The sequence below is a fragment of the Gymnodraco acuticeps genome, unplaced genomic scaffold, assembly GCF_902827175.1.
Source record: "Gymnodraco acuticeps unplaced genomic scaffold, fGymAcu1.1, whole genome shotgun sequence".
Lineage (NCBI taxonomy): Eukaryota > Metazoa > Chordata > Actinopteri > Perciformes > Bathydraconidae > Gymnodraco > Gymnodraco acuticeps.
Genome location: NW_022990311.1, coordinates 152,094 through 164,814, shown reverse-complemented (window position 1 = coordinate 164,814; position 12,721 = coordinate 152,094). Strand labels below are relative to the sequence as shown.

General features: G+C 37.9%; 2 protein-coding genes across 4 annotated transcripts in view; both read right to left on the bottom strand.

The window, feature by feature from the left end:
• The window catches only part of LOC117550372 (long-chain-fatty-acid--CoA ligase 1-like), a 35,556-nt gene extending 34,615 nt beyond the window's left edge, over positions 1-941 (bottom strand). The window contains exon 1 of the mRNA XM_034222795.1: positions 892-941. The gene's annotated coding sequence lies outside the window, so the exon portion shown is untranslated. The remainder of the gene's footprint in view (positions 1-891) is intronic.
• Positions 942-2,894: 1,953 nt separating this feature from the next.
• Positions 2,895-12,721, bottom strand: part of st3gal5 (ST3 beta-galactoside alpha-2,3-sialyltransferase 5) — a 29,584-nt gene continuing 19,757 nt past the window's right edge. For all 3 annotated transcript variants that reach the window (XM_034222803.1, XM_034222802.1, XM_034222804.1), the window contains 3 exons: positions 10,007-10,193; positions 7,074-7,232; positions 2,895-3,250 (listed from right to left, as the gene is read on the bottom strand). In XM_034222803.1, the coding sequence (XP_034078694.1) occupies positions 2,993-3,250; positions 7,074-7,232; positions 10,007-10,193 (604 nt within the window). In that variant the 3' untranslated portion in view covers positions 2,895-2,992. The remainder of the gene's footprint in view (positions 3,251-7,073; positions 7,233-10,006; positions 10,194-12,721) is intronic.

Sequence of the window (12,721 nt, the reverse complement as noted above, 5' to 3'; positions counted from 1 at the left end):
ATGTTCCATACTGTATTAATGTATGCACTTCTTTCTGCAATGCATGCCTGAGGTTTTAGTGAAGCGCTTGGTCCGCTTTCTTCTAGCAGCCTGAGCGCCCCGGTGTTTATAACAAGCACCGCAAGCGATAAAGAGAGGCAGAGAGAGAAGGGGCGGGGGCGGGGGATGGGTAACAAGGAACCAATGAAATTAGGGTGGGTTCATGACAGCCAGCCAATCAGAGACCAGTCACCTTTCACCTCAAAACCTGCAATGTGCCACTAAACCCTGTAGTGATATTTACAGTCTCTGTCCCCCTGCCTAACGTTAATACACAATACTGTTTCTACACAATATTATTTTAACTTAATACTGCCATACATGAGAACATATTCAAAGTGAACAGTCAGTGTCGTTCATGTGCGATAATCTCTCTCCCGTCGGACTTTAAACTGCAATGAATCATTAAACTTCCCTGTACATTTAACACTCTTGTGCTAACTTTCGGAACACACAACGTTCACTTCTCCCTGCCAAAGTCTACTCCAGCGTAACCTTCCGACAGTAGTGACAGAACTGAAAGGTCATTGTGGCACCGTTACCATGGCAAGTAAAGTAAACCAGGGAGACAACTTGTACAGAGTCCTTAAAAAGTATATTGAGTACATAGTGAAGTAAAGCCAGGCGTCGCGAGCAGCACTTAAAGTTTAAGTTAAACCCTCTTTTCATTGACAACAAACTGATATTACTCTGAGCAGAAGACCCAACCTGACTTTCAATACCATTCAATGCCTGTTTCTTATGTTACACGTGTACATTTCTGTAAAACATGTGGTATACACAATTGTAAACACATTTTAATTAATAGTATCAATAAACCAACATTAAGTAGCTTATTGAGGGACTTCCCACCTGTTAGCAGCTCATCTCCCCGGCTTCTTGTTCCATTCTGACAACGCGCACCTAGACTGTTTACAAAATATACAATTTCCGGGCCGAATGTTTCAAAATAAAATAAGTCCATAACTTTCTCAACAGTAAACTATGAAAGGGGCCAGGGCTACAGTAAACGAGTGTATTTTTAAATAATATTTCATTAGAAATATTCTGAGGTCTACTTAGATACAACTGTTGTCTTCCTAGATTGTCTTTTCATATTGTAGCGATTGTGGTTTGTTTTTAGAACTCTTAATTTGAAAGGGATAATTGGCTTATTTCCGGTCATAATACATGTAAAGTAGAGTCGAACATAGTATCATGTTTAAGAAGGTATCTTTAAAAATACGTATTATATCTTTAAAATATAGATTAACTTTAAAAAATCACTTATTGTATGACTGCATGACACGATGCAACTTGTGTTGTGTAATAACCAGTAATTGAAGGTCATAGTGTTTCCTGTTGACTCTGGGGCAGGAAGTCACACTCTGATTTGGAGTGGCTGAGAAGTCATATTTAACCAGAAACTAACCTTTACACTTTGAAAAGTACATCAATTGCTTATTACACATTTGAAGTGTAGAGCAATTGAAGCTGTTACCATGGATACTGGTAGTGCATTCAAATGAATGGAACATAAAAAAGGACATTTCATTATTTGTAATTTTAAGAAAATCAGTGAATAATCATTAACATGCAAATGAACCACTCAATTATGCATTAACACCATATGTATAGTTTAATAATAACAAGGTGTAAAAACAAAACAATAAATTAAGACTGATAATAACAGAACATTTCGTATAAAAAAGAACTATATGTGAACATTTACAATGACATTGACATTTAGATTGTTTTTAATATGTACAGTTTCTTTTTTTTCATTAACTGTTCCAGATTTGAGCTATATGAGATGTGTCTATTCAATAAATGAAGACATACGAAATGACAAGGTCTTTCAAAATGAGACAAAGTAAGAACAGAATAGTGACAACATAAATTAAAGGAATGTTTCCAGTGCACACATAAGTAGAATACAATTTAAATGCAGGTGTGAAACATTTCAACTCCTAAATAAAACCACAGACAGAACCAACAAAGGAATTGTATAGTTGCTAATTTATAGTGTAATGTTGTCGATGTGCTGATAAATATAGTTAATTCACATTTGTTCAACCCCTTAAAAAAGTAAACTGTAACTATGAATACAGATCTATGTGTTAAAGTGTCACCATGAACACATAATAAGCTTTACCTCCTTAAAATGCAATGTACCACATTAAACTCTGTGGAAGATGCTTTGATAGAATCATTTGACCTCAGAGTACTTAGAGAACTATTATGACAAAAATAAGACAGTAGTAATACATATTGAAACCTTCTTAATTCCAAATGTGCGTGAGTTGTCTATGCATTAAGAGTATCATAACAACAAGACTGATGTTTTCAGAAGGCTCTCATTTACAGTGACTTCAATTTTGTTCTTCAAGCTACGGAAGCCCGAAAAAGGCAATTAAGAAAATGAATTATTTTAGTTTTTTAAGTCGGATACAAAAATGAATGTACTTTGTTTATGACCTTAGAATAGGTGAAGATTTTTTTTCAGGAAAAACTTTATAGGATTCATGATTGTTGATCCGTGAAACTGGTAGAAAAAAAGTTTTGACAATCATTTTTTTTTAAGTTCAAACAATTGTTAAATAGCATTTTGTTAGTATTTGAAAACATCATGCAAAAATAAAATGGCAAAAATGTTTCACAAATGGATTTTTTTAAATAGGAACTTGATACGGTCATTCTGGCAAAACCTTTTTTTCTAACTAATAATTTTTTTAAGAAAGATTTTTTTAACCATACCTTTTTTCTTCAGGTTATCAAGTCATAAACACAATTAAGATCGGACGAAGAAAATGTGTAACTACATTTGTTTTCTTATTTGCCTCTCAGGGATTCTGTATAAAGCACTTAATGACACATTCACATATAAGACTAGATTTATTCCCATCTTTCAAGTTTTTCTCACCTAAATATTATTTTCTTCCTGGCTTCTCACACGTTTCTAGGTGAAAAGTGTTCAGCTGGGGCAGAAGGAGCAGTGTACCCCCCCAGTCAGGTCGGTGACGGCCCCCTCCCTGACGAGCTTCTGGAGGAGCTGGGTCTCCCAGTCCACGTTGTGAGTGGTCTGCCGTAGCATGGCGCTCATGGGCAGCTGGTCGAAGTAGTGCAGCGGCACCCCCTGCTGGGAGAGGTTGTAGCCGAAGCCTGCCAGGCTCACCTCGTCACACAGCAGGCTGGCCAAGTTCAGTGCAGATACCCCCATGGTGGGCACATTCTGCAGCAAGAAAAAAGATTCAAAATTAATAAGGAATTAACAATATTGTCATGACAGAAAACCACCATGTTATTTTTCACGCGTTTCTATGAGTGTATATCTGCAGGGCTACACAATTAATCAACATTTTATAAACTTTAAAATCCCAATAGATTATAGCAGGAATGAGTCCTAAACCAGGAAATTAGTAAGCATATCAGCTTACTTTATGATCATTTTAGTATATTTCTTAATGATAAAGTGGATATTGTTTAAAGAATATACATTCCCTCATCATACTGATATCGTTTTTTCATTCCATTTTTTATGAACTTCTTATGTTTGTATACATATTTGTTACTTTATTTTATCTTGTAATCGCAAATGATTAGTTTATTTTTAATATTTTATTTCTATTTATTTTAGCGTTTATTGGACATTTGATTTACTTCTTATGGTGACAAAAATATATTTATTTTTTCACATGTTATTTATTTTACTTCTTATGTTTATATAAATTATTCTATTTGATCACACATTGTTTCTTTAATTTCTTATGTTTATATAATTATCTTTTAATTTATTTCATTCTTCATTCAAACCCAATTTCCTCCCAGATAAATACAAGTATTCTGATTGTTTCTGATATGTGCAACTGCAATATTAGTCAAAAATAATTGCAATTAGTTATGTTTTCCAAATGATTCACCCCTATATATCTGTGTGTCTGGCGGTAGCTATTCTCACATACTACTAGATCAATAAACCAATATTTTGTGAGCTTATACCACCATTGACTGCTGAACTCTATCTTCTTTTAGCCAACCAGTAGGGGGCACACGAGATCCACAACAATTTCAGTAACAGAAAAGGCATTTCTAGCAACAAGCTAAGCTAAAAGAAAAAGCCACCTTTTTCAGACCACAAGTGAAATGTGTCGAACAGTTTGGTCTCATTTTGAAATGGAGTATATTTAGGGTACTAAACCACAATAGTGGCGATTACAGAGGGTGGACCTGGTTTAATCAGTGTTAGATTAGTGATGCAAGACCAAACACAGAACAGGTTCAATGCAGAGGAAGTTAGAGGACGTAATGTTTCATCTGCAGGAACATAAAAAACTACTCCTCGTTTAAAAGTGTGTCGACAAATTGGTTTGACTGTTAAAGGGGCCCTATTATGCTTGTTGGTCTTCCCTTTTGTTGAGATCTCCATATCAGGTTGAATAATTAAAACGAAAGTTAGTTATAATCAAATATATTCTTGTATAACCCACAATGAAAATGCTTCATATTTTATGATTTTCTATATTTACAGTATAAACAAAACACAAGTGGTTTGTTAAGTTGAGTGTGTATATGGTTTATGGGTTTCACTGATAAGGGAGAGACAGTTTCTTCCCTCTTCCCTCACAGCATTACACAGGGAGGGGGGGCTCCTGACGTAAGGTATACTCTCTCCCGGTAAAAGCTCTCTCCCTCAGAGCTGGGTTTTTGCTCTCGGTAAGGTTCTCTCTAACTTGGTAACTATTGCTTACATCTCTGTGTATTGAATGCTGAGGGAATGGTCTAGATGAAAGTTTTGAACGGGATTTTTAAACCTACCATTCTTAAATGCGTTGGAATTCTTAAACCTACCATTCTTAAATGTGTTGGGATTTTTAAACCTACCATTCTTAAATGAGTTGGGATTCTTAAACCTACCATTCTTAAATGAGTTGGGATTCTTAAACCTACCATTCTTAAATGTGTTGGGAAACCTACCATTCTTAAATGTGTTGGGAAACCTACCATTCTTAAATGAGTTGGGATTCTTAAACCTACCATTCTTAAATGTGTTGGGATTCTTAAACCTACCATTCTTAAATGTGTTGGGATTCTTAAACCTACCATTCTTAAATGTGTCGGGATTTTAGGACTAATTAGAGAACCTTCGCCACCACGAGGAAATTCCTTTTGGATTTTGTCGGAAGACTTTAATGGGTGAACTATGAATTAAGGTTTTAGATCAGAAAATAACCCCAGCATGATATGTTTAGTATGATTATAATGTTGTAACGAGAGAAGGTAAAAACCCTGTATAAGTTTGGACCTATTTTTCTTCAAATAAACTGATCCCACCTTTTGGATTGGGACAACTTAAAAGACATCTGCGCTCTCCTCTCCTGCTTCAAAGGTAAGATTGCACCCTGCCACACTCAGGTAGGGCCACACCTCATTACTGATATCAAAATCCTTCGGGATCGCTTAAACAGATTAAGAGAGTTGTCTGAATTGAAACAGCAGTTAATTGAACCTGGTTCTTCAGGGAGTTACAGAGGTGAGATCTTGCTGACGTTGGTGGATCTGAGCCAAGCAGCAAACTTACATAGACTCAATAACTTCGGTTAGGTTAATTAGTAGGTAGAGTAATTTTCCGGAATAAATTATCAGCTCCTTCCAACTCTTACACTTTCTTGTAGTGTGTTATACAAGTTTTAGTGCATGTAAATGGTCTGCAAAGGCTACATTCCCAAATCTCTCTTCAGAGAGAGTTTCTCTCTCTCACTAAATATATATATCTTTTTGTAGTAGTGAGTTCATCCATTTGAGTAATTTCTAAATGATTCTGTATATTATATATTGTGTATTCTTCAGACACTCTTTATGTATATACTGTATCTTTCTATTGATCAACATATATTTTAAATTGTAATGTTTATTTTTATGCTATTTTTAGCTCAATGCCTCGTTAACATGCTGATGTAACAATGCTGATGGGATAAATAAAGCATATTTTAAATATTATAATACATTGTATATCTTTTTTTTGTACCTGATCACACTCTGTTTCTCCCTTTCAATAACCCTGAACAATTTGTACATATCCTATTTACACTCTACTCGATTGCATTTACATTTAATAAACTACTTTGTATAACATATTCATTTTATCATTTATTTATTTTATTTTTGCATGAGCAGGTTGGTCCATTAGAGTAATTTATAAATGATTATGTATATTTCATTTTGTGAATTCTAGAGACACGATATACATCTTTCTACTGTTGATATATTTATTTGAAATTGTTCTGTTTATTTTCGTTTTATTATATTTTTAACTCAATGCCTTGTCCACACGCTGCTATAACAAAACAAAAAAACATTTGGGACGAATAAAGTATATCTAATCTAATCTGAAGTCAGGTGGGTGTTGTAAGTGATAAATGTGTTTAGTGGTAATATGTAGCTACTGTTAGGGAAATTATTGTCCTAGACTCCTAGATATGACGTACAGGACCAACCCTAACGTCTGTTTATCTCCTTTAAGGACATAGGCTGCTTCAGCCATAATGTTATTGTTCCCATTCTGTGACCGGGCAACACTAGGTCACAGATGGTCTTTGTTGTGGGTGCACTGGGACACTTCCTTCTTTGTTGTTTGTGGACTCCAGGGTATGACATATTCGAGGCCATAAGTGGCGGAAGCAGGTAACTCAGTGTGCCCAACTGTCTAAAGCTACCTTATCAAAATATGTTGATTACTCTCTGTGAAACCAGTTCAATGGGCTAACAAGAGAGAGGCGCTCCAGAATTGACGTGGCAACCCACTCGTGCAGTCTCACCGTGACTGCTGTGACTTGAATTCTCCGGCCGAAACTCCAAATAAACCTCCAGTGTTTGACATCAAAGCTCCTGCTCTACCGTGTCTCTTTCCTGAGTCGGTGACTCCCACTGCATTGCTACACAGAAGTTTCCCTTACAGCTACAACCAAGCTATAAAAACACCGTTTCATTCAGCTTGCATTGTGTTGACTCTATAGTCACAGACAGATCAAATCCGTAGTCTGGGATGAGTCTATTACCTGGTCCTTTACCCAGAGGCGGGGTTTGGGTGGAGGGTACTTCAGGAGGTCCAGAGCCGTCTCCCTGATGACGAGAGGGTTCAGGAGTCTGAATCTGTGCCGCTCCAGAGGGATATGATCCGGAACCTTCTGCCAGAAGAAGAGCCAGTCCCACAGAGACTGAAACACAAAGCACACACAGAAATACATATTTACCTGCAACAGAATAGGAATCTTTACACACCATATTTATATAAACATAAGAAGTTAAAGGGGCCCTATTCTGCTCATTTTCAGGTTCATATTTGTATTTTGTTCCTCTCCTGTGACATGTCTCCATGCTTTAATGTTCAAAAAGCTCTTTATTTTTCTCATTCTGCCTGCGCTGCAGCACCTCTTTCCACCCTCTGTCTGAAACCAGAGCCCAGTCTGCTCTGATTGGTTAGCTGGCCGGCTCGGCTGTGATTGGTCAACCACTAAGAGACGTCCCGCCCATTAGCCTATCATGTACAATGTGTTGGAGCGCTAGCCAATAGAAGCGCGAGTGTTACACAGTGATGATATTTTACAGGAGTAAACAAATGAGTCCAAAAAGAACAAAAATACAATTAAAAAATTAATTAAATAAAGATTTGACTTTGGATTATGATTATGTTTCTGGAAAGTCAACCTTAGTTATTTGTTAAATAAATACTTGTTTTCATTTAAAGGGGACCTATTATGCAAAATGCACTTTTTGATGTCTTTTATACATAAATATGTGTCCCTGGTGTGTAAGGGAACTCACAAAGTGTCAGAAAACAAAACCCTCTCTTTTCCTCCGTACCCACATCTCAAAAAAGAAAAGAAAAGGGGGGTGCTGACAAGCAGATCCAGAATTTTCGCTCCTATAACGTCATTGGCGACATCCGGCCGACGTGAATGTCACGTGACTAACAACTCCTTTTATTGGGTCCTTTTATTGGGTTAAGTACATTGTCAGAATAAGTGAGAAATTGATTTAACTTCGGTTAGACAGCTATCATACTGAATAAATATTGACTGTGAATGTATGCAATATGTATGGCATTCATAATTTATATCTAATTACATTAACTGTGAATGTCCTTAATTTTATTTCAAATGAAATAAAATAACATAAAAGATGTTTGTATAGATATTTGAGACGTTTATGACTCTCGCATGCACAATGCAAATCGGGCAGCCGTCTAGACGTCAAATGTCCTATTTGAGTTGCGGTATGGAGTTGTCCAATATGGCGGACCATATTGCACATGCGCAATGCGGATCGGGAAGGGATGCGGATCGGGTAGTGACAGTGACACATCCCAACCTATCGTCTCTGGCACACGTGACACGTCCCAACTTATATTCTCCGGAACACGTGACACGTCCCAACCTATTGTCTCCGTATACAGTCGCAGCTGTGTGTCTGTGTATTCAGCAGGATGTCTGCTGGAGGCTTAGAGTAAAGTTGTTGTATATATATAATACAAATAATGGCACTGTTCTAGCGGTAAACACTTAAGAAAGAACATGTCAAGCTATGTGCTGTATCAGAAACAATGCGCGGGGTGTTTTGGGAGTAATATGCTGTGTGTTTACATTAGCAAGCATGCTAACACTCAGAAGGCTACTGGAGAGAATATGTGTAACGTAATGTCCTTGTGGTAAACCCTGCGACATAGAAAGGTTTGAGCTCCATACTGTTTCAGAAATAAAGCTTGAAGTGGTTAGCATAATATGGCATTGAGGCCCAATCCCAAACCGCCCCCTATACACTACACACTACCCCTCCGTTTGCGGGTCCGCCACATTAAGTGCTGTTCCAAACCAACGAGTGTGGAGCGGTGTGGAGGGGGAGTGGGCTATGAAGCCATCAAACAGCGAGGCTGTCTCAACGCTGTGTGTGTCCATCAGGAAACAAGCTGTTTACAAGTAGTTCCAGCAAACATCCACTGATAAATTGCGATGTTAACAACCTCATGATAACCTCATATTTTTTTAACTTAGGATCGTATACCTGTGTTTAGTCTAGAAAAAGGTAAATGTGTGCATTTTATTATAAAGTTGTGTATATTTACAGACTGTTGCAAAAATTAAGAGGCTTATAAACATCAGGTTTAAAACTAAAAGAGCTTTACAAAAAAGTAACACAATTAAAGATGTTTGGAGTTTTATTTTAGTTATACATTTTAATTTTTTGTCTAAGAGATGCTGATTTGAAACCGTTGTTACATACAGTTATGGCATTTCCTGTTTCTGCCGGAGAGAGGGGAGGCCGCCCCAAAGCTTGCCGCTGTATTTACTCCCTCCATCTGACAGGAGGGAGCCTCATTGAGTTGCGAGTGTCACTCCACGGAGTTCACTCCAGACGAAAAATAGCCTGTTGGCTAACTCTGGCGCATTTACAGAAATGTCAATCAATGTGCACTGTCCCTGTCAAATAAATATATAAATAAATAAATAAATACTCCGTCACGGAGGGGTAGGGTGTGGTTTGGGATTGGGCCTGAATCACCGCAGCGTTTAGCTGAGATCTCCCGGTAGAAATCTCTCTCTAGCAGGGGAAAGCTGCGTGACGCTACAAAGGGGCGTGGCATTTAAAGCAGAATCAGCCTGTTTGCAACAGGGCTGCAATAGAGGGGTATGAGCAGTATGAAGCATGGCTACAATGGGTGATCTGTTTGGTATTTTAAGCAAAAAACTTCACAGACATGTTTTGTATAGGTAGGCCCTAAAATATATTTTTCCAATATAGCATAATAGGTCCACTTTAAACTAAACACCATCTTTCTGTGGGCTTTTCTGAAATAAGTGTTGGACACCCTTCATTTATGTGGCTTCAGAAAACTGAAAGACGAGGATTAGCTACTTTGCTAATTTATTTTGTTTAAAAAAACCCCATCAGCAGTGTGAATAATGAACACAGCACTCACTCGGGCAGTACTCACCACGGAGAGCTTGCTGATCATGGCAGAGATCCAGCTGACGTCCACACCTTTATACACCACCGCTACAAACAGAGTGTGTGGGTCTGTGTCTATCCAGTGAAGCGGGGTGCCTTCTGGGTAACTCATCCTGATGCTGGTCCGATTCCCCACGTCAATACTGAACTCTCCCAGAGGGCCGCTGTTCAACCTGAGACACACAGCCATCGTCTTAACATCAAAACAACAAAACAACAACAACCGGCTCCGTTGGTGATCAGTGATGGAATTTAACAAAGTAGTATTGTACTTAAGTACTATTTAAATATACTTGTACTGTACTTGAGTATTGTTATTTTACGCTACACATGTGTACTCTACTACATTTTAGATCACACATTTTTTTCGACAGGCATTGTTATAAGCTACTATATATATATATATATATGAACAACAGCATAAGATGCAACCAGAGGTGGAATAAAGTAGCAATACTAAATTGTAAAGATACTCTGTTACAGTCCTTTATTCAAGCTCTTACTTAAAGGGGACCTATCATGCAAAATGCACTTTTGTACGTCTTTTATACATGAATATGTGTCCCCGGTGTGTCAGGGAACTCACCAAGTGTCAGAAATCACAACCCTCTCTCTTTTCCTCCATACCCAAATCTCTAAAAACGGGGCTGCAACGGAGCTGATTATTATTTGAATTTTTCTGACGTCAGAAAAAGGGTGCTCCACCTATATGTAGGGTTGGGTACCGACAACATTTAGATTCCAACGGCATCATTTAGAAATGTGAATTTCGGTTCCGCTTTTCGATGCCTGAGGAAATGTTTCTCGCCGCTCTCCGTAGCTTACTGTATGACTGCGGCGGGGCGGGAAATGTAGCGTTGTACCTACACTTCCTACAGCGTAACCTGAGACCAGGGCCGGCCCGTGCACTGGCGTTATAGATGTTCACCTAGGGCGCCAGATCTGTGGAGGCGCTGCGCTGACAGCTCTGGGAGAAAAAAAAAATGTTTTGACCGTTGTTGCTCATCCTAATGTTCAGCCTTGATGTAACAACATTCATAATTAAGTCAAGGTAACACCCTTTTCACCCCGGTTACACGTTTCATTCACCCTGTACGATGGGCGCTGTAAGTGATGAAAGTGGGGGATGTTGGCTTATCTGGCACCCGCAGCTCACAGCCAAAGTGCGAGTGAGCGTGGGAGCGAGCAGGGAGAGAGGGAGGGTGCACCGGTACCGGCGCTGTTGTTATTAGCATCTGGTGCTAGCTGCTCTAACGGAAGAAGAATATGTTTCTACAATGATGTGGAGGGAGAGGCCTCTCCAGTCAGACTGAATGGCTGATACTACAGCTCAGTGAGGTAAAGAACTCTGAGTGTTTAGATAGTTCACTTTAGTCTAAGTTCAAACGTTTTGATCACAATTTATGTAAACACATATTTCCAAGGCACTCTTTTATAATTATTGGAATAAAACAGGTTTGAAATCATTCCAATGTATATTATAGGACAGTAAACCAGACATATCGTTTTAAACTGGAGAGATAAAAACATATGCATATATAAAATAGTAAAATAAGATATGAATGAACAACAAAAATAAAATACGTTACATGTATTTGTTATTGGCTATGGTAGGTTATTGGTTATGTTCACATACTTATTTAATTATTCAAATGTAAACCAATCTTTTTCATATGGGTGTTTAGAGTTGTACCCCCTAGATCTAGTCTCTAGTAATTCTGCTTAAAGTGCACCAGATTGAAGCATTTTACTTTAAAATGTTCAAACATTTCTTCCCGGTATGCCTGAGAAGGCAGATATGCTTATTTTTCTCAACAAGAACTGTTTTTAAATGGGAGGGGGGGTTCCTTTAAAAGTTGGACTGTTGCACTTATGTAGCTTCAGTGGTTCTCAGGTTACAGTTACATAGCAGTGAATATAAACAGACTGATTAATGTGAATATTACTGTAAACTAACCTGTGTAAAAGTTTCTCGAATAAATGTAATTTTTTTGGTGGAAGAAGCATGTATCATTACCCTGCCCCTCAAATAATCGGAATTGAGAACCGTTAAGAACCGGAATCGAAAAGTAGAATTGGAATCGGAATCAGAATCGTGGAAATTCAAACGATACCCAACCCTACCTATGTGGGCAACTCTCCACCTATCAGGGGAATGAGAGACCGCTCAAAAGCGCTGGAGATGCTGTAGTACATATGCCAGGCCTGTAAGTGGCGCTGTAGTCTGCCTCAAAAGCAGAATCAGCCCTTGCAAAAACAGGGCTGGAAAAGAGCAAATAGAGCGAAATGAGGCATGGCTAAAATGCATGATCTGTTTGGTATTTTGAACAAAAAACTTCACAGACATGTTTTATATAGGTATGGCCCTACAATATATGTTTCAAATATAGCATGATAGGTCCAGTTTAAGTAAAGCATTTGAGTATCGGCATAACAACATACTTAAAGTACGCAAAGTAAAAGTATTTATTGGAATCATAAATATTAAATTACTGATGATTTAATATGTCCACCTGGTAAAGGTGGAGCCAAGTTGACTTACTTTGTATGCTGCTGTTTCATACATCTACTTATAATTATGTCAATTTATATTTACATTTTGTATTAGCTTATAATCTAGTATGTAAAGTAACTCAGAAAATTGTGGTGAAGTAGAAGTGTAAAGTAGCACAAAATCAATGAAGGTAAAGTACCTCATAAT